We start from the raw sequence: 26,014 nt of genomic DNA on the forward strand, positions 1-26,014 counted from the left end.
GCAATGGTTACAGTTTCCATCACTGGAAATATTTGTATACATAAACTTTTATATATATTTTAAACATTTAGGTAGCATTTCTTGGCTCTCTTACAGTTTTCTTGTTTGTGGCACACTTTGTGAATCCAATGAATTTGCAGTTAGCACAGGAGTTTTGAGCGCACTGGTACAAATCCATTTCTTAGACTTCAACAAGATATTTTGGCTTTCAGGGTTTGAAATAATGTATCTTCAATGAATATGCTCAGTGTGTTTTCTGACTGCAGTGGGAAAACTTACCAAAAATTTTATACTCCTTCCTTCTGCAGAAGGGAAGAACACTATCTGGTGCCCACGCTGCCACTTGCGGAACAGGTGACGTGTCAGACTGTCGGAGAGACAAGCCTTGTGATCCCGGAGGAAGTCTCTCGTAACAAACTTGCAATGCTTGCCTGATCGCAGAGTGGCATATAACAAGAAGGCATCATCTTCAGAGCTTCACAAAACAAATGGAAAATACAGACGTCATTCACAAGGCAGTAAGTGGCTGCAGGAAGTGATTCAAATGATGATCAGGATTTATTCATCAGCAACACTGAAAATTACTACCACTACTCTAGTTCCCTGTAAAATAAAAAATTTCTTACCACAGGGCACCAAAAGCTAGAGTGCAATAAAAATTAATTGCATGCTACTTAGAGCACTTTTTTCCTTTTCTCACAATCTGATAATAGAACAATATAATATCCTGCCATGAAATTTAACAATACTGAGCTATGTAGAACAAAACTGCTAAAACTCAACAGTGTACCCCCACACAGCAGCAGACCACAACTGCACACTGATGCTACCAGAAATCCTGTAGTTCAGGGCACTGTCCTCTTGCCAGTGGTTTTATCAGTCATAAATCCTAATAAACCATACAGCTGTCAATATGATTCTAAGTGATGAAAGTCTTCATAACACAACTTTGTGTACTTTTGAAGCAAGTATAGCAAGGGATATGTTTCTTTCACAGACACAGATAGAGATACTAGTAATGGTACTAAAAGCTAGAGCAAAATGCACATAAATCGGCTGTTGGTCTCTATTATATTGAACTGTTTTCTTCAACTTACATATTTTCAGCAAAGAAGAAGTCTGCCTTATTCTGCATCTCCTTCATAATTTCTCTTTTCCAATTTGAAGAGTTCATCAGCATATGTTTGCGGCCCAGCACAAGCAACCTGGCATTCTCTTTTGCCAGGCAGTTGACAGCATCAAACAGCTGCAGAAAACAAAGCAAACCCAAAGATTTTCTTAGCTGTAAAAACAGAGTGACATGGAATACTTTCATGTGTGTCACACCTAAAGGGACTTCTAGACTACTCCCATTTCACACAGTTCTTAACTGCAATGCAAATTAAGCAGATAACTAATTTAATTCCCTAATCACAAAGAAGAAAAGAAACAACAAACCAATTCATTGAAGGAAGCTACTCTCAACCACACAGAAAATACAGTGCTTTTTCAAATGACATGAACGTCCTCGGGAAGAGTTGTATGGAGATGTCAGAAGTTCCAAGTCAGCCGAGGGAATGAATCACGCTGGATTTAAGTGATAACCGCTGTGATCACGGAGCACCGGGAGCCCTGAGCACATCGCCTCTCCGACCCCACCTGCTGGAGCTGGAGACCGACACGGCCCGGGCTGCCCCGCGGGAGGCGGCGAGCGGCAGGACGTGGAAATCCGCGACCTCGGGACTAAGGCTCTATGAAAACCACATCCAGATTAGCCGCCCACTTGCGAACCAACATAGCGGTGGTAAATGCACTTCAGAGGGACTTTTCAGCAGTCTCTTAGGCCTGTGTCTGTTCTGCAACAAGTGCTTCTCAGGACAGGCACTGGGACTTTCCCTCCGTGCTTCACCCAGACTGAGCTCAGGGAGGGCAAAGGTTCTGGCTTTCAGGTTATTACTGTGGACTGCTCACAAAACAATGGCATTTCAGTTCGACCCAGAAAGACAGAAGAATTGTTTCTTGAGATTCATGCATCTATCATATTTGAAAGACAAGGACAGTATGCTCAACCACTAGGGAAAGGTATTTCCTAATTTTTACCTGCATTTGCTACCACTATTTGCCAGCATACAATCTCCTAATTATTCTTTAATCCTTCCTGCTTTTCTAGCTACTTCCCTCTTCCTTGTTACTTTTCCTCCCTTTAATGCCTTCAATTGCCCTCCTCCTTCTCTTGCTCTTTACCCTCCTTTCCTCCTATTTGTGATCCATCTCATTTTTTTGTATAATTTGCTTTTGATTCAGGGGCTAGAAAGAATTGTTCATGTAACTCTTGCGTGCCATTTTACAATATATTTAGTTTCATCTACCTGCAAGTACCAGGAGAAAGGGGTGGCCCCATTCAGTCTTCTCTCAAGCTGCACAATCTTACTACTTCTTTTGTGTCAGATCTGTATGACAACTACACACGAACTCACTGATCCAACAAAAGACTTTTTTGTAGGCTTGAGCCTGCAGCAACCCAACAGATAGACTTGAGTCAAAGGTTCAATGACTAATGGGAACACATCTCTGGAGGTGGTGAGGACAGGAAATGTGGGACTGCGCAGGAAAGGACCTGCAGATGGCTCAAACTACATATGCCATGAACCTGGATCTGAGGTCTGGGAGAGGAAGTCAGAAGTTTTTCTACATTAATTTTAACTGTTGAACTGTAAGTTGCTGTTGCCAGTATTGATTCTGAGGGACTAAAGGCTCTGTTTTCACACAGATACAGGACCTTGGTGCTAATGAAAAGCACAAATGCCTAACAGTACCTATTGGAACTGACTTCCTGCTTTCAGGAGATCACACTGGATATTGGCTACACATTGTACAATCTACTTTTCCCTGGTTAAAACAAACAAAACATAATGTGAGCAGGAAAAGGCCAAAGGCAATAACTTCTCATGCACTGAACCAGTCCTGCAAATAGCTGTATTCAAATACCAAAGGAGAATTAAGTTGGTTTATCTGAGTTCATTAAAGATAATAAAAGTTAGGAATGTAGCTACTGCATCCACAGACATTTCCATGCACAGAAGTCAACAGTGAAGAAATAATAACAACGAGCAACAAACCCTTACAAATTCCAAATGAAAATATTTTTTCTTTTTGCCTAACATTTTGCTACATTACGGGAAGGTTAGCAAAAAATCAGGTGAAAAAAAGAAGAAAACAGCAGCTCCAGATACAGATTGGTCAATAGCAGCTATTCCCAAGTATTCTTGGATTCAGGTCCTGTAGGTCTTTCTTTCTGGAGGTTGTAACTAGTGGCACTTTGTACCTGTTAGTCATGTAGACTTTCTTCTCCTACATATTATTAGCATATGAGGTTTTCTAATGTGAGGTGCTTCTGAGAGAAAATTGAGAGGTTGGTATAAATTAGCTAAAAATGGAAAAACTCAAACCAGGCTTAAAATGTACTGAAATTAAAGGGAGTCAGCATTTTAAAATTTTGAAACTCCTGCTTAAATAACAACCCACTGTCCTTCCTCTACTTAACACAGAGATTAACCTTACTTACACAACTAAAATACAGAAGATAGAAATTATTTTTGTTTTCATAAAAGATAATTTTGTTTTGCACACCCCCTTATCTGACACAATTTCACTAAAATGCCTATTGTCTCACTTTAGGCTTGGGCACTTAATGGGGGTGGTCTACAAGGAGTCACAGAACTTACATGGGGGGTTTCCTAAGTGTGCCTACTCCCACGCCTGGCTGCTTCTCAAGAAAGGAAGATGTGAGACACACTAATACTTGTTTCAGTCACGGAGGAAAGTAACTGAACATAATGGTGTTAATACAAACACAGCAGTAGTGATCTCTCATTTAAAAAGTCAATGGCATTTTATTAATCTAGTATTTCCAGAAGTTGCATGAGTGTATAATGGAGCATAAGGAAGACAGATTAATTACTCTAACTCATACAAGGAACTATGAGCAGAGCAGGATACAGATTTCCTAAGACTTCACTGCCAATCCCTTTCTGATCACTAGATCACGCTGTGCCATGTGTCCCCAGCTTCAAAGGTTAGCTTGAGGTAGCTTTCTCATTAGGTATTACTGGTAGATTCCCACTTGTGAAATGGGAAATCCCTACACACTGCTGCTGGGAGGCATACCACTCAGTGATTCAGCAAAAGGTGACTCACCCGTATACACACAGAGCATGAAGAAGTAACCACCAAAAATATTTAAATCACATTTTTTATTAATAAATCATGCTTGACATTGCTTAAACATTTGGGTTCACTAACTGCCATTTAAAAGCAAAACTCACCTACAGGTTATCTGCTAGTAAGAGTACCAAACTGCTCTATTACTGCTCTTTTCATCTATTGTTTGTGCTGCCTCCCACCCAGCCAAAGCTGTGAAACTGCAGAAGAAACCCCAACACAGACCACAGGTCGAGAGCTGTCATTACTGTACTGTCAGGCAGGGCTGAGCATGATCATTGTCCCCAGAGTTTAGCCAGCAATTTGAGCCAGTCAAAAGAAGTGATTGTCCCACTTCACTCTTCACTGGTGTGGTCTCACCTTGAGTCCTGGGTACAGTTTTGGGTGCCACAATACAAAAAAGACATTAAACTGTTAGAGAGCATCCAAAGGAGAGCAATGAGGATGATGCAGGGGCTGGAGGTAAAGCCATATGAGGAGCACAGAAGTCACTTGGTCTGTTCAGCCTGGAGGAGACTGAGGGGAGACCTCATTGCAGTTACAACTTCTTTGTGGGGAGAGGGGGGGCGGGAAGTGGAGGGGCAGGCACTGATTTCTATGATGACCAGTGACAGGACTCAGGGGAATGGCCAGGACCAGGAATCCCCTGGTAAGGGGAGGTTTAGATTGGACATTGGGAAAAGCTTCTTCACCCAGAGGATGGCTGAGCACTGGAACAGGCTCCCCAGGGAAGTGGTCATAGCACCAAGCCTGACAGAGTTCAACAAGCATTTGGGCAACACTGTCAGGGACATGGTGCACGTCTTGGGGTGTCCTGCACAGGGCCTGGAGTTCGGACTTCAATGATCCTTGTAGGTCCCTTCCAACTCAGGACATTCTATGATTCTATAAATGAATTCCTATCATGACTACATTTATTTGACTTAAGAGTTTCACCATTTTTGGTTACCTTTTTCCATACTGTAGATCAAGAAAATAAACTCAAGAAAAACCTGTTTACTTCAGTCCCCCACACAGGAGAGAGACACAATGAGAAGCCAGAGATTTTTGCCACAGCCAGTTACTCAAGGAAGGCATGTGTGCTGCTTGTAAGAAAAGCTGGACTTTCTCACTGAGCCTGGTAATATCACCGAGCCACATTCAAGATCATTACCACAGCACCAAATACAAATGCTTCTTATATTCTCTACATTATTATTGATGACACAGTGTAAATTAGTGTCAGTCCTCTTAACTCAAATACAGGGGCAGTATACATGTTTCTTGATTTCTCTGGAGTTTATCTGTCCCTGACTAGCATGGGCATAGCTACTTCAAAGGGAAAGCAGTGATGGATGAATAAGTAACAGTCACTAAGATTAATCAGCCTGGTTTACTTTCTGCTCTTTAGACAGTCAGCAGGTAACTCTTGGGAATTACCCCTTACAACACCAAGGATCTCTGCAACACTGCAGAAACAATATTATTGGGAATATTTGTATCCTGTGTTACAGTAAGACTATTTAGATTGATGTAACACATCATCATGCAAAACTCTACCAGTGACAGCCCTTCACACATCAGTGATGGCAATCACACAATGTTTAACATGTTTTAACCTGTCTGCATTGACTCTGTGCCTGGAATTGACTTATCCTCTCTTGACACATTCACTAGAGATATGTCTTAACTCCCTATCACAATTCATTAAAATTTGCAGTTCACTTTTAAATGTTAGCTTTTACTCTTAACAGTCAACACTATTAATCAAAGGCAGATTATTGATTGAGCAGGAAACTACCACAGAAGCAGATTCCCAAGCTGATTTAATATAGATTGAGGACGGTACAGTAGCCTTAGTTTGCACAGATGAGGCGATACCTACAGCTGTGCTACTCGCAGAGTTAGTCTGTATTCAGAGTGAAGATGCTTTTGCAGCCGGGTCCAAACTGACTGGTACCAAGTGTGTACCAAGACACCTGGTGCTCCTGCACAATCCAGTGTTCCCACTGCCTGGAGGACTTGGCTCAGTTGTAACACTGGGTGAATGTAAACACATTACTTTCAGGTCAAAACTGACTACAGCAATACTCCATGGACTGTGACCAAGCTAATGAAGCATCTTGAATCCTGAGTAGTGGGGAGAATGAAGCAGAGTAACTGTAAATATATTCCGGTCAAGTACAGAAGCAATAGCAAAATTTATATTTTTTCTATATTCATGATATCCTGGCTGTTATGCCAGTAATGGGGATATCTTTAATTACAACTCAACATTTAATTACAAATCAACATTTGATTTCAACGGAAGATGCAATCTGCTCAAGACAATCCCTAAAACAATTCTGAATGTAGAAGTAATATGTTTGTAAATAGTCTTTGACACTGCATTCTGCTATATTATAAACTGTAGGTAAAGTTTCCAATTTCAAACAATCTTGAAGAGCCACCCCGTCTTTTTTTCTACTGATGAGCTTCGAGAACAACACAATACAAACCAAAACTGTATAAATCAACCTCAGATTTGGTAAGACTATTATGAATTTCTCCTGTGTAGATAGGGAAGGATAGATGCCTACCCTTCCCAGTAGAGAGCCATATAAGAAAAAAAAAAGCTTTGAAATAGGTATTTTCTATCTAATTACAGTCATATCCTGCTCTGTCTTATTCCCAAAAGGCACAAGAAGTAATCTGATGGACAGTGAAGAAGTATTTCCTACAAGAATTAACAGAATCACAGTGGGATGCCTGCAGAGAGTAACAATATATATACACAATTTAAACATGGAATTAAAGTATGACATGATGGATGGGGAGGTAGGTGAGGGATCATCAGGTGGAAGAGCCATTAGCATTTTGGAATCTGGCTTTTTAGAATGGACTGTCATCTTTAAAAGATCTCAGTCACTTTGTCAGACCTTACACCTGAGAAATCTTTTAGTGTGAACATTCTTGCTCACACTTTTCGAATGTCTCTGCTTTTGAATGGTAATATTTTTATCATGACCCATAGATGAATGATGTTCATCCACAAATAAAAAAAAAAGAAAAATGGGTAGTGACAATAGTTCGCATGCTATTAAATGAACAATGCAAAAGGCTCTAGAAATAATGACTAAAGAAGATACGGACATTTTAGGAATTGCTGAATTTTATAGTACAAGTTGCAAAAGAGAAGAACAGGCAAATTTTTCTGACTCTTACAATTGAAAAAATACACAGACAAATATTCTTCAGTTGTCTAGCTGCATTTTTGGAAGTTGAACACTGTAAGTTACTTCAGTACCAGTCAAGTTTCTAAATGCAAAAGTTTTGTTGAGCAACTACAATACCCTTTTCTTTCCTAATCACTTACTAAAAAATGTAATGTTGATTTAAATGTACAAGCAGACCCTTTGTTGTGTCAGCACTTATGAAGTAGGAATAATGATGGAAGAGAAGGGGTGAATCTGAAATCCAAAGCAGCGTTCTTCTGGGGTAGCAAGTGGGAAATGTCCAATTCACCATTAATTATAGCCCAGTGCTAACAACTAACTTTTTCTATTTTAATTAAAACTTAATGTTTTCTATTGCAGTTGTGGACTGGCAGTAAAGCATTTTCGTTCATGAATTTGAATTTTTCTGAATGTCTTCCTTTCTAGAGTCATGTAAAAGGACAAAGGTATTTGTCCTTTTCTGATCTTCTCTGAGATATTTTTTCTCCATAGCTGATACTATTGTATACTTTTACCTCTCCTCTTCCTCATCTTCTTTCTTGTAACAAAGAATAAATACCAAGACCTTGACAATGCATAAGGTGCAGCTTATGTGGATTTGATTTTATCCAGACATCTCCTGAGAAACTACTATTTTGTACCAAAACCTGGAGATTTACAAAACATTAAAAAGTCTCAAATCTCCATACCAAGGAGAGGAGTTAGGTGATACTGTCTATCCGTGATTATACAAAAGTAGGAAAAGAAACATGTAAAACCTGAAAGTGTTCCCTTTGCATTTCCACATATCAGTACTATCCTTTGTTCCCATCCTTGAATTCTTTCTGCTTGCACTGCTGTTTCTTTAACAGTCTTTTCTTACTGATCACTACACATTGCTTCATTGCACCAATATGACACATACATCACCTTTATATTCTTGAGGAAGAAAGTTAAATAAAAATGAAAAGGTATGAGGTTTTACTTATTCTTGCATAAGGTTCAGATGTGAAATTTTACCTGTCAGAGCCACTGACTGTAAATGGAATAATTTTCCCAACTGAAGGCACAGCTTCAGAGGTCAGCCTTCTTTCACTGGAAATCCAGTCTTTGCAATTACATTGATACTGTTGCTTTTCTACTATTATCAGAACACTGTATACAAAGACTTAAGGAAATAAGGGAGTTTCTCTTACCATGTTTCATTTTAGAAACAATGTAAAATGTAAAAATTTAGCCATTGGAAATGAACTAAAAACAATGTAGCTATTTAAAAGGCACATTGGTGAGCCCAATGGAGCTGTGCCAGTCTTAAGATTTTCAGCGTGGGTCAGAAGCTATATTTAAGTACTGAAAATCCAAAATGTGAGCAGGATCTCCGGGTGGTAGTGGTGGCAGTGGTAATGGGATGTTATGAAAATGAAAGCACAAGCTTGACTGATCCTTTCCACAGATAGGAAATAACTCGGTGCAGGACTGAAATGGGCTTTGTCAGACTGAAACTGACAGTTTAAAAGGTACTAACACTTCAGCTATCACCACTGTCCTCTGCAGATGTCTGTACAGTGTGACTGACCTTGTCTGATATTAAGTGTTTTCCCTGTGTCCTAAAGTCCCAGACAGTACTTCTGTCCTTTGAGGATGTCCTGGGGGCATCACTTTTACAGCAGGCACAGGCATGATGCTGTTATGGTATATTAAACCTTTGCTTCTGCAGAGACGTCCCACATTTTAATAAACTTGACAACTCCAGAAACACTTTAACATAAGGACCATTTCTAAGCTCACAGGACAATGGACATCCAGGTAGAATGACATGATAACCACGGAAACATCAGTAAACCGACAACTTGCAGTTGAAAAAAAGCATCAGAGTACAGCATGCAGCAAATATTTATAACACAATTTTCACACTGTCTTTCTGCTGTTTCCCAGTAATATTATTTTCCAGTTGCCTGCTACAGATCATTATACAGAGGTTATCTTCAAAACTTTTATACATCTTCAAGAACAATTGTTTCAGTAAGAACTTTTGCAGCTCTTAACATACAAATACATTAACAAACTACTGAAATGAGTGGTAATTTCTCTGAGAAGGTCAGAAAGAGGAAAATTTTGTTTAATGCGAAAGAGAACATACAAAATGTTCTTCTGGAACAGTACAAAAATCAGCAGAAGCAAACTAAAGCACAAAGGTTTGAGATGGAGGAGCAGCTGCATGGTCAGAGTCAGACCTATCTGTCCTCGGCCAATCATGAAACCAAAGCTTTCAGCAAGGAGGAACCCAGGAGGGAATCTGTTTAATATTGCTAAAAGCATAACTGGTATTTACCAGATTGGAAAAACCTCAGGGGGCTTTCATATCCATCAGCACACCTTGCACTGCCAGTACCATGAGGCAAAGTTCAACTGTCTCAGATGGATCAAGGCTTACCCTGGAAAGAAACTCACTGTTCCTACAAAACCCACAAAAATCTGATGCAGTGTAATGCAGCTGATGTAAATTATGGGTCAGCATTATTTAACTTACACAGCCATTAGTTTTGATCATTGCAGACTCATGCCATTTTACTACTAGTAACACTGCTAGCAGTGTCCATGCCTGGAGATCCAAGGCAGTGGAAGTCTGAAAGTCCACCATGACAGCTAAAGTCCACAAGATCTAATTTTTGTACTTTGATGCTTTTCATGTAAGTATATTGGTAGGAGTCTGCAATACTCAATAGGCAGTAAAACACTGGGCAGGCCACTGTTTTATCTGAAGTATTTTTCTTTAACTCAAAAGATACAGCAATTTGACAAGCAGATGATATTGTCAGCTCCCACAAATGAATTATAGATGATATTTGGCATTTGTCTAAAGGCTTGGACTCCTGGGAACAACCAGTTATATGAAAAACTTTGTATACTTAGCCATTTTTTTCCTCTTGTCAAGAGAAACAAGCTTGAGAATATGAAAATATGACCACCAGAAAGGCTTGGGCAACAGAAGCCAAGTAAGAACCACGCCCAAGCCCCAACCCAATTTCATAAAAGGATCTATTTTTTAAAGCAACTTTTCGCTTGGGGACTCAGAATTACAGTTTCCAGGTATCTGTACGACTATATCAGTTAGCACTTTTGAGGAATTATGTTGCATCTTGCCCTCTTTTATCCATTTCCATGTAAAAGATGCAGATACCCAGCTAACAAGAGCATCCAGGACTGAACATCAGTGCTCAAGTTCAAAACAGAACTGTGATTTCAGAAGTGTTTTGTTTACCAAATTTATCAGATAGCATATGGTTAAAATTGTGTTTTATTACTGGTTATGTTACCTAGGCTGGTGGACTAAATAGGCTTGTGGAATGAGAGTGGGTGGGATGACAAAAAGAAATCCCTAACCTATAGCATTCAAATTTCTGAAAGCCCATTTGGGAATGCCCATTAAATGGAAAGTTAAGAGATTTCACTCTTTAAGGCATGATATGCAGATACATACATATAAACTAGAAGTGAAAATGTCAAAACCCTCCAGTTCTTTAAGACACTTCCTCTCACTATTGAAATGTATGGCCATTCCACATAAACAGATTCAAACAGCACAGTGCAATGTTTTACAGGGACATCATGTACATGACTTCTGATGATGACAGCAGCATAGTGACATTAATGATAGATGAGCCCAGGGTAACTACTCCTTACAAGGAGCACGGTAAATCACCATCAAATCAACATCATTGAGACTGTGTGGTTCTGCTCTATGATTACTTGCAATCCTCTTACTACTACTTCATTTTATTTATTCAAATGTGTGGCAGCTTAGGGCTGTGGTGGAAGAAAACTCCTATCAATCAATCAGTCAGTCAATCAAGTAGTAGTATAGGCAGTATTCAAGAGGTAGGCATTCCAGTACCCTTTTCTTTAGCTTGCACTAAATGTAAAAGCTCAAACTCTGGAGAACCACAGCTCTAATAAAACACTTGCATCATACTTCTACATTTTTTTTTCCAGTCTATATAGTGTAAGCACTACCTAGTTTACCAAAGTATCACACAATTAGGAAATAAACAAGGAGAGAAGGCATCAGCAAGGTTGATCTTCCTACACCGGTATATGACGTAAGTCAGGAGCAACTTCTGAATAACAACTACTTCAGAACCTGTGGAACTGAACAGGCTTTGAGCTGCTGTTAGAGAGCTTATGGCACACACTGTACACAGCTTACTCAGCCATGTCAACTTGATTCCTTAAAAGCTCAAGAGTCAAAAATTCAAAATATCAGAGGCATAAGAAATATTACTGCAAACTCACTGCTTCCTTTTTGTCGAGCATAGAAGCAAGCAGATAAATGGATAAATGCTGGACAATAAGGACAGGCATAAGCATCACTAATACTTCCTGATTTATCTAAGAGGTAAGTTGGTATCAACCATATGACAGAAGTACAGGTTCAGTTTTAACAGTCACTACAGGAAGCATTGTGCAAGGATAGGACAATATAGCAGCTGGAAATGGTAGAAACTATTCAGAAAAAGTAGAAGAAGGAATTAATACTTCATTAAACTGGTTGAAAAATAGAATTATGTTTACATAATTTTGACAACCTCTTTAGCTTTTGACTCACTATATTTCAATGCGTATTTCCAGCAAGAACTGTGAAAAGAACTATTCAGATCATGAAAGAACTGACCGATGAATAAGAAATCACAAAGAAACAGCATCACAAGCTAGTATCTCTGGGTGGAAAGGAAAAATCAGTAGATGCATGTAAAGATTAATAGTAACTATGTAAAATACTTGAAATAGAGAATTTCCCATTACGAAAAAGGTTTCCTAATAATGATACAGGGCAAATAATTACAATGCCAGAGATATATATCATTCAAACCATTCAAAGTGATTTTAAAATTGTCTAATTTTGGGGGGATCATATTTAGGAAATAATAATTACAGAATAGAAGATTTGAATGTTTATTTTATGGAGATGTACAGAAAAACGAGAACACCAACACAAATGATGCTTTATAAGGTTGTTTCTTCACCTAATGGTGAAGTACTAATTTTTAGTACCAATTTGCAAGTACTAATTTTTAAGATCTTGATTTAGGCATTTTTCTTGAAGGATGGGAGTGAAGATTTCTATCGTATAACAGTTACTTTCCTGAAAACTTGAAGAACAGCAGCAGCAAAGGTAGCCATAGTTATCTTATTATGTTCTTGGTACTGGTGTTCTTACTACATCACTCCTGTTCCTCACATGATACCAAGCAACAAAATGGTTTACAAGTCTCAGCATGTACAATACCAGCTTAATGGCACAGTTCTGGTAGCAGTCCTCTGAGAAGTGACAGATACGAGATCTGAGATATGAATAAGATCTCCTCTTTATATTAACACAAGTAAACATATTAGTTTAATCTAATTTGACCTAATTTAGATTAACACCACAGATAAAGGCATAAATCTGAATTAGCATGGGGACTATTTTATTTCCCCTCATTTTCCCTCCCTTACTTGGAAGAACTGCACAAATGTACCCTTAAACAAGAAAAGTAAAAAGTAGAATAGGGATAGCCTCTTCCCTTTTATGTCTGTATCTGATGTACAAAATCAATACTGGCAAAAGGTGAGGTTTGCATTAAGATGTGTTTGATACAGAATGTCACCTCTAATGGGCAACAGTATTTTGGTTAAGAAGAGTTCTTACCATTTTTCAGAAGTTCAGTTTGAAACAGGAATTCTTGTGAATTGGTCTTAAGCAAGAACACTGCCAGCACAATTGTCATCCCCAGAATGGAATTTTAATTCTGGTGAAATCGGTCTCCTAGATTCAAATAGGAGTTCCTATTTCCATGTTCCAGACAACACAAAACAATCAGTTTATGAAGAGATTTAGATTAAAAGCTGTTTACAATTGTACTTGATTTTCTGTAAGTCTAGATTTAAAAAAATAAAATTACTTTAACTTCAGTTTTAAACTTCATTGCAGGTTATACAGGCCTTCCCTCCAAGTTTCACTGGCAACTGAGTCTATCTCCTTCAGCTCTCCTGGGAAGTTTAACAGCCTTGTTCTTCTGCATCTGGTGACCAAAATTCTTGAGCTTGGGCTATGCTATTTTAGGATGGCCCCAGCATAGAAGGAGAGGGAAAAGATTTCTGCAGATTGGTATTGATCTCTGAGATGTGTCTTCAGAGAAGAACTGAGTTCTTCTGCTGGGATATCTAAGGAACCCCCAGAAATTAACTGATGAGATATGGATGCAATGCTGAATATTTCACTCATGACTCTCTAACACTAAAAACAGGTGAAGTTTCAAGAGTACCCTTTACTGCTTGACCTTCTTTCTCTTCTAAGATCATGTTACACAGCCGGTGAAGGTGATTTTCAATGAAAACACCAAAAGTCTTCATCTTTATGGTTTGTGCAATACTTATAGGAAATGAAAGTACAGGTCTAAAGAATGAAACCCATGTTGCAAAGATAAAAATCTCTCCCATCTTGAGCAACAGGCCAAATGTTTTGTTATCATGGAAATGCAAACTTGAACCACCATTAGAAGACAAGAAAAAAGAAGAAGAGATGGAAAAGGCTGAGAGCAAATGAACAAACACGTCTGACTGCTTTGTTGAGTGGTAAGACAAGAGGTGGTCGGAGGCAGAATTGATGAACTGTCACAGTATGACAAATAAGACCTCTGTTGGATGTATTGATTCCAAACAGAGAATGACTCATGGATCTACTTCATTCTTGCTTCATTTACAGACAGTAAAGTACTTGAACAAATCACAGATGCTGCCAAAGGAGTCAGAGAAAAAAAAAAATTCTTTCCCATGGATGAGTTTTTGGGGTCAAATTTATTAATAACTGCTTGTTTTGTAGGACAGCTCATAGAGTGGAGCTAATGTTTTGTACAAAGTATCACTGTCTCAATAACTGTACAGATGATCTTTTATGCATGTTGCATGGTTAAGACTTACTTGAAGACTTGTAAAGATTACCACATGAAAACCTGAGCACACTAGTGTGTGTATTTGTCAACTATATTTGTATGCACAGGAGCTGATTTTTTTGTGTGTCTCATGGCCTCAAAACCAGTTTAGTAACTGGAACTTGGGAGAGAAAGTTGTATTCACTATTTTTCTCAAACACTACAAGCTCCAATATGTTTTTTGCTCTCCTTGTTTCATCATAAAGGATTTATAGGCATTAAGGGGAGATTTCAAAGAAGCAAAATTATGTTTCAAAATTGATTTGGGTTATTAAGCCAGGAGAATCCTGGGTCATAGATAGCCTGGTTTTCTTTTTTTTTTTTTTTTTCTTCTTTTTAAAAAGTGTGCCTTTATTCAAAGAGTTGGGGTTTTTTGTTTTGATAATTGTCTTTATATTTGGAAAATAAGCCTTGCAAATTGAATACAGTACATACCAAAGCAATGGTTCTGAGCTGAATTCATAAAGTGTAATTCATCAAGGTTCTTTAATTCTGTGGCCAAAGCTGGTTTTTTTCAAACATTTAACAGGACCATTCACCATTTTCCTGTAGACTACTATCCTGTGTTCTATTTTTCTCCCTTATCTTGATGAAACTTTTTTTTTTCACTATCAGCTTTTCTTCCAAGACTGCAACTTCTCTCTGCCCCCTCTTTTCGCTACTGCTAATGTAGCCAGGAGTCCAGGAATAACTACTACAGAACCACTAGAATAACGAAAACAATAATGTTAGTTTTAAACCTTGAATCCTCCTGTTAAATATAATTTTAGATCTTTAACATACAGAAAAAGAAAATGCAACAATATGTTTACACACAAGTATTATTACAAAATTCTCTTAGTCCCTTCCCCAATTCAGAGGGCAATCTCCACTCAACAAGCCTGCTGCTCTTCCCCTGGAAGAGACAAGAAACAGATGCAAAACATGAGGTGTCCCCTGCAGCTGCCACAGAGCACTCCCCCTTACAGCAGTCACAGCCTGGCTTTTTGTGACAGCCTGTGAGAGGTGCACGGGGGCAGGTCCGGTGGCTTTCCTGGCAGGAGTTGACTGCTGCTTCAGGCCAGAGATGTATGCTGGTTGCTGCCAGCAGATTGGGATGGGAAGGAACAGCAAGGATCTGGCTTCCTCAGCTATTCTACAGGCCTACTGCAATTTATATGGGAATTACACAAACTCATGTAGTCTATTTATAGAAGCGCTGATTAAGTTTAGGAGGAACCACTTTGAATTATCTGCCAAGGGCAAAAACTATTCCTTTGTGCATTGTCAGCCTTGAGTAACTCAATCTGGAACTATTTTACCAATTGTTTAGATATCTAAGTTTAGTATAGAGATTAGAGAGGGTAAAGTTAGGGCAGAGCTGACCCCAACTGCCAAACTGTTTGAAGAAGGGAATAGTGAGTTAGCTTTGATCCGACACACATTTGAAATATATATTCGGTTACTTCTAACACCAGATGGGTATAGCTAAAAAAAAAGGACCTGGCTGCATACTTAATTTACAACGTACCAAACTCATTGTAAATTAAGAATAGCAAAATATTCTTCAGACTGTTCTTGCAGATCATGCTCTCTCACCCCTCTGTCACCTCCCACCCTGGTCCTCCACAGTTCAGGGGTAGCTGAAGCAGAGCAAAGTGCCTAAAGTGCCTTCACTCCTCTTCTGCAACCCAAGAGCAGTCTCTAGAGCCTAGCTATACTTGCACTGAGATTCCCTCTCATTTCAAAAGGATACTTCTGAAAAAAATTGTCATAAACAGGAAAACATCCATTTAAAAACTATGTAACAGTTCGTTTAGTAGGAGAAATGGACAATTAGTGAGTGGAAATTCCCTCTTTTGACCCTTACAAGGTGAAAGGTGAGAGCACTACAGAGAGTACCAAATGTGATTGTGCTGGGTAAGGATTTATGTAATTAGATACATCTGGAGATACATACACCTCATGATACAGCCTGAACCAACTTTGCTTAGTTAAACTGCAAGGCTAGCTCTGTTTACAAGCCTCATTTGTTTGCAGTACAGTGACTGACTCAGGCAAAACCCATCAGGTACAGTCTTACAGCAGCAGATGACAAGGCTGAATGATTTTAGACTTTAGGGAGGTTTGGAATTTTTTTCTATTGATTATATAGCAAAAATAATTTCCATTCTATAATATCTTTTAATAAGAAATCAACTTTTACGTCTAATTTAAAATGCTACAGTAAGGAAGCAAAGGGTTGAAAGGAGGTGGTGTCCACCGTTGTGGTTTTACAGTCACTATGTGTGCAGTGCCTTCAAATTAAATGGGCTCACCATTCCCTAGCCCTCAAATAATCTTTGTTCCCATCTTCATGCTGCCTCCTTGTTTTTTTTTTTTTTTTTCAGGAACTGAGTAATTGATGCAGCCACATCATAATTTCTACCAGGAAACAGACTAAGAATAAAACCCACTTGGACAAAAGGGCAATTGGGGATTATATTTAGAAACCAAGAGTGTCATAAACCAGAGAAACTGCCACGGGATGTTCCAGTACATCTGTCAAGTCAATAATATTCATGATGATTTGCTAAGAGCTGGCTATGAGGACTGAAATTGCCTGGGAAGTCACATATCTAGCTTTCTAGAGTGTCAGAATATTTTGGGAATTAAATGAGTAAAAATTTGACCTTCAACTTTTGTTTGTTTTCTGTCTCCTCTTCTCCTTCAAGGTACCTGTGCCTTGCCACACAACCCAGCCACTCCCCAAGATGCCTAAGGCATGCTAAATGGAATTACAAATGTTAGGCTGTTTGAAACAGAGAGAAAAATTTCATCCATGTTTTCTTATTCTAACCATATGACTAAGAGTTAGCTAGAGTCTTGGTTTTCAGCAGAACAGCTGCAGTTCTGGAAGTTAAGTCTAAGTCATGAAGTTAAACAGTACTTTTTGTTAAATTTAAATTAAGACCAAAATGCATTTAAATTACCATGTTTTTGTCACATAAATCTTAGGCCTTCTCTTGTGTTTAACAAAATAAAATTTTGCCATTCTCTCTAAATCACATAAGGGACAGGTTCCAAAGAAACTAATAATTTGCAAATAGTAACACTTAAGAGTGTGTTAGAAATACAGCAACAATCTCATTTTCTCTTTCAACCACGCTGCATACTAACTACATACTCTAACAGAGAAGTTTATAAAACAATATTCTGACTGCGTCTAACAGATGCAGTAATCAACCCCTGAAAAGACACAGACTGACCCATACCTGGAGACTAAAATTAACTTAGCTTTTTGACAAGTTAAATAATTTAGCTTTTGACAGGCTGGACAGCTTTAACATAGCTCCTCAGAAACACTGTTCATTTACTACCTCTCTCGTCAAGCAGAAGTCACAGCATACCTCTCTTCTTCAAAATGGGACTGTCATGCTACCCTAGCCCGCCAGCTTGACCTCAGTAGCCTTCACTCGTGGCTTTTTCCATATTTTGTGCTCTGCCTCCCACTTCTCTCACATTATTTCTCCTCTCCATCTTCTCAGTTCAGCACTGTGTTTCCCTGTGTAGACTGAAGAACTTCATAAGGCAGGCTGTAAATGCCCCATACGTGCCACTCCACATTTTCCATTCAGCTGTCACGGGCGTGAGGATTGGAGCCTCCAGAAGAGGATGCTTTGTGGCAGAGCCAGCCCTCAAAGGACAGACTACAGCATTCAGGGAGGTCAGCATTCACAGATGGGAGACAACTTGGCAGCAACACCATAACCAGAAAAGCAACACATGGACATATTACTGTGGCCTTCCCTTCCCTCATCTGAAAAGAGTTTGGAGACAAAAGAAAGGATTGCTCTCTTTGCTGGTTTCTTTCTGTTTTTAGCAGTCTTGGAAAAAAAAAGTCAGAAAACAAGAATGCATGCTTCTTGTCAGAAGTGTCCAAAATAAGAACAAAAACATAGTCCTTTTCTGACATGTTACAACACAGAAGTTCAGAGTCATGAAGAAATAAAAGGATCTGCTAGCATCCAGCATGATCTCACATTTAAACTATGTTTCCACTTGGAAAAAACTAGAAACTCAATAGTTAATACTGTAATTGTGTATAATGACATCTAGCACTAAAAAAAATAGAAGTATCTCAGTTAATTGAGAAGATCAATGCAGGGAAAAGTCTTTAGTAGTCCATGTGCCTAGAATATTATTTCTTTTGGGAAGTGTAGGAGCTATTTTGTTGTTTAGAGTGCAAATATACACTTCCCATGCCAAAACAGATACTATTCAGCCAGTGAGTATCTACAGGTCTATGGCAGAAATAATGGGCTTCTCCAATCTCTCATCTCTCCATACTCCCAAAAACAGGATCCACAAAACAGGAGCAGCAAAAGACTGGCAGAAATCCCAATGATTAGCATTTTTGTGCGTGACAAAATGTAATAATCAATCACAGCAACCTAACTCATAGGACAAGTAAATTTTAGCTAAAAGAACCTTCTTCTGGATAAGCTGGCGTGAGTCCAAGTTACTGTTCTGTTATGTAGGAAGGAAAGGCAGGTCTTCCCAAAATCTTCCTAATCAATAAACAGCTGGGATTCAAGAGAAATTTGACCTGTACCTATATAGAACAACCTATATGAAAGTTGATGCCTCCACAGAGTCCACCTGGAGCTCTTTGGCATCATGGATCCCAAAGTGCTTCCATTACAGCCCAAGCTAAGGAGAAACTCAAAGGCAATTTATGCTGTTCAGCATGCTAATATCTCCTAGTAAGATTTCTGATCAGAAATTAGGAGTAATTATCTGCCAAAACCAGGTTGGTTCTTTGCTCAATTGCCTCCAGTTTCTACAAACCATTCAGAATCCTGTTTAGAGTCCCCACAGTGGGAAAGGCATTCACTGAGGAAGGCTATTCTTTTCCCCTCCTTATCTTCAGCAGCATAGACCTGTCTTTCTAGATGTTAAAACATTGTGACACTATGTTCTGCCTGGAATTCTTCTCAGATAATCAAAACTTCCTCCCTGACCCCACCCAAAAAAACTTGTGAACTTTTTTTGCTACTTTTGTGGTAAGTAAAGTACTCTCTTTGTGAGACAGTATCTCACGAAACTACACTGCCACTCCGAAACATCTTCCAGCAAGTTTATCTATCCTCCCTAGCTCACTTTTATCTACGTATATGAGTATACATTATTTCCTAACAATAGCTTTAAAGTAATTCTTAGAACAAAAATGTATTTGTTGTAATTAGTAAAAGTGAATTTCTTTGAATTTCTTCTTTTATTATCCAGCTAATTTATAAACTCATTTTAATTTTGAGAGTGTGAAAATTTAAATTCTGGCTTTGGAATAAGTGTGAGCAGCCAGTTTGCTACTCCTAATTTAAAGTAAATTCGATTGACAAAAAAATCCCAAATAACCTTAAGCCAATTCTTAGCGAAATGCTACAAGGGAATATCAAGAATTCTCAAACATAGGTATTGACAAAGGAGCAGGATTTTTCTTCTACAAATCAAGTGGAAAGAACTGAAGCCAGTTTGAGCTACCCTTGTCAAACAGGACTCAAGTCTCAAAGCAATAGGAAGTGAAATAATGTTTAAATGTGTACAGGATGTGATTTGAACTAAGCAAGGGGTTATTTTAATGACAACTTTTACAAGCACAACCATATTACACTAAATTTTCTACACAGCAGATTTATCCAGTTCCCCCAAATCCCTATTTCTATGAAAATTTACGCAATCACAGTTTTTGTGCAATAATGTTATTATTGATACCTTAGCTGTAATTAAAACATTGAATACATGAGGAAATGTATGACATTTTACAGCTAATACAGGCAAATATATAAGAGCCATCTTCCCACTAATAATTTTTAATTTGTGAAACTTAGATAACTCTTTGAACTTCATTGTGAATGTGCAACAAAGTATTTGCTCATTTTCTCTAGAGGATAAGTAATAATGAGGCACTCACTGTTTTACAATCAGTATACACAAAACACTTAATGAATATTTAACCAGCACTTACATTTTCACACTGCATCCTTCTGGATTTTATGTGGGCAACATTGAGTCCATCAATAACAATATCAAACGGAAGTCGATTTTCCACAAATGTTTGAAAGGCCTCCAATTCCTGAAATAAATAAATAAATAAACACAGGTGAATAATATGTTGAGTTTAATAGAAAGAAATTCTATTCCATTTTTATTTAAAAAGGAAACAAAGCCCAAATGTCTCACTTTTCCTTTGTCGCCTGCACTTCACATCACTACTTGATTATTTCCTAAAACAATCACACCAAAAAAACCCACCCCATCTTTTAAGCCGTATGTCTTATACTGGATACTTCCAATAAAACCATTACAACCAAAAATTACATTACAACTGAAGCCCAAAACTTTACAGTTATCCAAATTTTCAAAATTACAATCTGAACTGTACATTTCTATAAAAATACCTGCTACAGTCATTGTCACACAGAAGCTGCTGAACAAAGCAACTTTACAGTCCAGTAGACAGTTTCACCACTACTAGCTCTTAACATATCCAAATGAAAAATAATGATCATACTTAGGTTCTCTGAAAGAATGATGAAATCTCTGAATGCCAGTCAATATTTAAATAAACATCCATTTAGAAAGATAGTACTCCATCTGCAAGAAACACATGGCTTTAAGGCTAAAACCATGAACTTTCTGACTAGGTCAGAAATGTAATGCACTGATTGAGCAAAACATCCAGTTTTTCCCTCATAAGGAAACCACAACTGCTTTAGGTCTGAGAGTCCATAAGAGAAGAACAGACTACAAATCTATAATAAAATCTTCAGGAATTTCTCCCTTGATTTTTGGGGAAAGATTTAGTCTTTTTTTTTCCAGACACTTGCATAAGATTTGCACTTTTTGCCTCTGATTGTTTTTAATAAGACCAAGAACTCTGCATTATCCTGATGGGCAGTGACCTAGCTGCATAAATTACCTTTCTAGTAACAAGTAAGATTTATTTATCACTGACAGAGCTTTCACAGTCCAGACTATAAATTAACTTTCACAGGAACTCAAAACAATTAATATTTCATGCCTTCTGCAAAGGATTCAAGAAGTACTCTTCTCATCTTACCTTCTTCCACGTAGCAATTTGGCAACATACATCTAAATAAAAAACACTGCCTCAGCACCCAAAAACATACAGAGCATATAAATTCTTGCTTGGAGAAAGAAATGAAAGAAAGAACTCATTTTTCCAGAAAATACAATGCTGTCAGGCAGTAACGAATGATCACTTCAAATTTAGTTGGAATGCTTATGACAAACTATACTAGGAAAAGGGCTACTTGTACTAAGAGTACAAGAGTTTGTACTAAGAGTACAAACCAAGCAAGACCAGCTGTTAAAATTTCAGGAATAATTTCCAGTTGAACAGAGGTGTTCCAGTCAAAAGCACAATGATAAGAAGACAGACAACACGAGGCTCAGTCTAGCACCCTAGGAATCAATCACCTGTTATGTGATCTTTCATTTCTCCATGGCTTAAATAAATGTTACTATTGAGAAAGTATAGAACACTGGACAAGGAAATTGTCATCTAAAACAAAAATAAATTGTTGGCACTTGTGAAGTATTTTCCCCAGCCCCCTGCCCTAATCTCAATGTATTTTCCATAGATGAATAAAAATTCTCATTACCATCTGACAAGAAAACCAAGACACAGAAGGAAGTCACTAGGAAAGGCAGTGGCAGGGATAGCAGGCAGAAACAAGTGCAAAACCAAACAATATGGATTCCTGACTCCTGAGCTAACACCACCCATGGACCTCCCTATGGTTCAAAATCTGGAGAGTCATCACTGCAATACTGGATGGCTGTCTGAAATATGGGAGAGATGAAAAGAAGCAAAACACATGCAGTCCAAATGAATTAAGATAGAAAAGCTCTGAGACAAAGATGAGTGAAAACAGAAAAGACAAAAAGTGGAAGCAGGTGAAACATGGCAAACATTCCAACACAGTGTTATTTCCTCAATGCTAACAAAGGGCAATATTATTTGAAGCAACACAGTTACAGTCAAGACATTTTTAAGAAGCAAACTGTACAAGTAATCTTGTCTTTATGGACTCAGTTCAACACAAAACAAGCACTTTGCAGAGAATTTTTCAAGTGGTATTTTACTTCAAATGACAATGGTTATAGAGCAGTTCCTGAAAAGGTGTTTTTCCCTGATGGGCAGAGTAGACTGCTTTGTTCAGGGAATACTACAGCATGAGTTGGGGAAGCAGCAGAGGGGTTCAGTAGGTCTGCACTCTCCTCTGCCCACTCTTGGCTTGGATCCTTCTCATCTCCCAGAAGAACAGATGGTGCAGGGCTGTCAGAAGAGTCCTGCTGAGAGACACCAGGATAGGCTCAGCACTCCTCAGAAAGCCATCTCCTGGCTCTCTGGGGAGATGCTGCAGCTTTTTCAGTGTCATTCCTTTGGCCACTGCAGGTTTCCACACCATCTCCTCCTGTCCGTGTCTCCTAACACTCTCAACAGATGCCTGCCAGACAGCCTGCCCTGCCAGCCTCCCAGATCAGCTCAATTGTTCTCTGTGTGTACACTCTGCAAAACAGGGAGGGATGGTTTGCTGGTGGCAAGAAGACTTATTCAGGCAGGGAAATGAGGAGTTAATAGCAAAGTGCAGAAGACAAATGGCCAACTTTAATTCATGTCATCAACGACAGAAGACTCCAACAAAAAGCCTCAGACAGACTAAAAATCCCAAGGGTCAGTTCATTTTTTTCCTCACCACCCATATTTCCCCAGCAACACATGAGAGTGTGTTCTTTCCTTTTCCAGAAAAAAAATACATTAAGAACGACAGAGAAGGTCTCGTCCCCTGAGAGACGTCCCCAGTTTTTGAGCTGCCATATTTCTCATCCTCTCTGGACACGGGAAGGAAAAGGGCAAAGCCTGGAAATAAGGAGCAGGCTACCTCATCCAGACATGATACAAATGCCCAAAGACTTACACAGTAGGAGTGTACTGGGTCTGGCTGAGCTGGAGTTAATGTTCCCCACAGCATTAAGGCTGTGTCTCCAACATTTCCTCTCATCAGTAGGCTGGTGGTGGGCAAAATCTTGGGAGGGCACATCCCCAAGACAGGTGACTCAACCTGACCAAAGGGATATCCCATCCAAAAGACACCTCCTCAGAACAATATCCAAGAGAAAGAAGGGGGCAAGGGGAGGGTGTTTGTTATTATGACCTTTGTTTTCTGGAGCAACTGCTATGCATACTGATGCTCTACTGTCCAGGGAGTAGCTGGACATCACCTGTCAATGGCAAGTAGAGAATAAATACTTTATTTTTCTTCACTTCTGCATGCAGCCTTTGCTCTTGCTTTAATAAACTGTCTCTATCCTGATTCACAAGTGCTTTTCCATCTCATTATACCCCTACACCTTGTCCCGTTGAGAGGAGTGATAAGAGCAGCTTGGTGGGCACCTGGTGTCCAACCAAGACCAAGCCACTTGGCCACAAAGAGAGAAAGTAGACAATTCAAAGAATGCCAATCTTTTAAAGATTGGGATTTGTCTGGATTTTATGTAGCTCTTACTTTAGCCACAGTAGTAAACAGATGATTCATGCAGAGCTCCCTAAAGATATCTCCCCATTAACTAACTGTTGGAAGAAATTAAAGGCTTTCTTTCTAAGCAGTAAATGAAGCAGAGCACAGCTGCAGTTAGAGTACAACTAATCAAGAGAATCCAGACACGATGGCCATCCATGCAGTACAAGGATGACATGAAGGTTACAGAATCCTAGAATATGCTGAGTTGGAAGGGACCCACAGGGATCATTGACTCCAACTCTTAGCCCTGCACAGGACCATCCCTAAGAGTCAGGTTGGTTTAGGCAAAAAAAAAAGCAAGCTATTCACAAAGGCTTACCCTTCCAAATGGAAACTGCAACACATACCCTATTCTACACATCCTCCACATGTGGTGTAAGCCACAGGAGCATTTACTTGGAAACATCCTGCTCAACAGGACAAGGGGCACTTCCTTCAATAAGCCAACAAGTAACAAAACACATCTCTCCTTCCCTCCCACCCCCCTCCAGGTAAGAGCACCCAAACAAACACAGCAAACCTTACAGTGATTTCTAACTTATTCTGACTGGGTTAATCTCACAAAGTTTTAAAGGGGAAGTCCATTTTCCTTATGGACTCGAAAACATGACTCAAACTGAAGGAACTAAACTAAAACCACATTTTGTATTGCTTATTGACGTGACCCTCCATAAGGCTCAGGTTCTGCAGAGAAGAACTGCAATACAGCAGGGCTGTTACCTCACTGCAGGACTTCCCCCCACACACACAGCACAGCGCTCACAGTGGCTCCAGTGATATCCCGTTTCACACCATGAACAAAAGAAAAGGGAATTTTTAAAAACCCGCCTGATTCTGTTCATTGCCTTACTGGGAAAACAGGGGAATGCCAACTGTGCAACCCTTAAAAATTATTCACTGCACCTTCAATTAAAAAAATCTTTTCTTCACAAATGGATGCACACTGACTAAAACAACTAAAAGAAAAAGCCAGCTATAACCAAATCCATGACGGAATTTATATTGCTGTAAAGAATTTAAGAGTTTTTAAATAATTTATTGTTTAATCACTAGGGTGTGGGTGGCTCAAGTCCATTCATATCTTGGCAAAAGCACAAAGAGTTGCATTTTTTTTGTATTCCACACCAGCTCATGCACTATTTCACCACCATCTTATACTGGTATGTACCGGTGGTGCCCCAGAAAGGGGTGTTTCCACCTTCTCCCTTTCCTCAGCCATTCATTCCTGGCTTTGTTCCCTCAACTCCCTGTGCACACATGTTAGCACATGGAGAAAGACTCGAGCGGATGAACTCAGCCCATACAACAGTTTTTAGTCTCCACCAGTCCCTCTGCTGAGGTTACAACACAGAGGACTGTCCTGGCATGAAAATGCAGCCAGGAAATGGAATGAGATTGGTAGCAGGTGAGACTACTGGGATCACCTTTTCCCACACATAGCCCTGACTATGATAACTGGCTAAATTATGAAATGACATTTTATGAAATGTAACTCTCAGCCTGGAATATTACAGCAAAGCAAGAGAGGCTGGTTGTAAAAAAGCAGAACTGTAGGAATTATTGTTTGAAAAAGCAAGCAAGAAAAAGAAAAATTACTAGTTTTGCTGCCTTAATTAATTCATTTAAAGTTTTGGTTTTTTTTTTTTTTAAGTAAGTGTACCTTCAGACTTCAAAAGTCTGGTTTACACAGTGAGAAATATTTGAAAAAGCAGCAGTAATAAATATGAAAATAGTACTTTTTGGTAAGACAATACTATTTCAGCTTTTGTAAATACATTTATAGATTTATAGAAAAGAAATATATGTTTTTCTTCGCATACCAGTGTACATACAGATTACAAGCTTCAAGACCACAACAAAAATGAGGGACAGAATTCATTATTAGTATTTACAGATACTATGTTAAACATGATAACAGAAATAAACATTTCAAAACAAAGAAAATATAGTTAAACAAGCAGAAAGAGCAATGAGAGTAATCCACATGAGTATTTTGAAATAATTTTAATGTCTATAACAGTTGTAAGTGTATGATAAGTTTAAAATCACAGAAAAAAATTAACCTCTTGAACATTTTTCTTCTCAAGTCTAAATAAGAAAT

General features: G+C 38.8%; 1 protein-coding gene across 4 annotated transcripts in view; it reads right to left on the reverse strand.

Moving 5' to 3' along the window:
• PRORP (protein only RNase P catalytic subunit) overlaps positions 1–26,014 on the reverse strand; it is a 37,423-nt gene that overhangs the window by 1,813 nt on the left and 9,596 nt on the right. For all 4 annotated transcript variants that reach the window (XM_053944590.1, XM_053944591.1, XM_053944588.1 and 1 more), the window contains 3 exons: positions 20,331–20,438; positions 1,098–1,246; positions 280–475 (listed from right to left, as the gene is read on the reverse strand). In XM_053944590.1, coding sequence (XP_053800565.1) covers positions 280–475; positions 1,098–1,246; positions 20,331–20,438 — 453 coding nt within the window. The remainder of the gene's footprint in view (positions 1–279; positions 476–1,097; positions 1,247–20,330; positions 20,439–26,014) is intronic.

Source organism: Vidua chalybeata, chromosome 6, assembly GCF_026979565.1.
Source record: "Vidua chalybeata isolate OUT-0048 chromosome 6, bVidCha1 merged haplotype, whole genome shotgun sequence".
NCBI classification, from domain to species: Eukaryota; Metazoa; Chordata; class Aves; order Passeriformes; family Viduidae; genus Vidua; species Vidua chalybeata.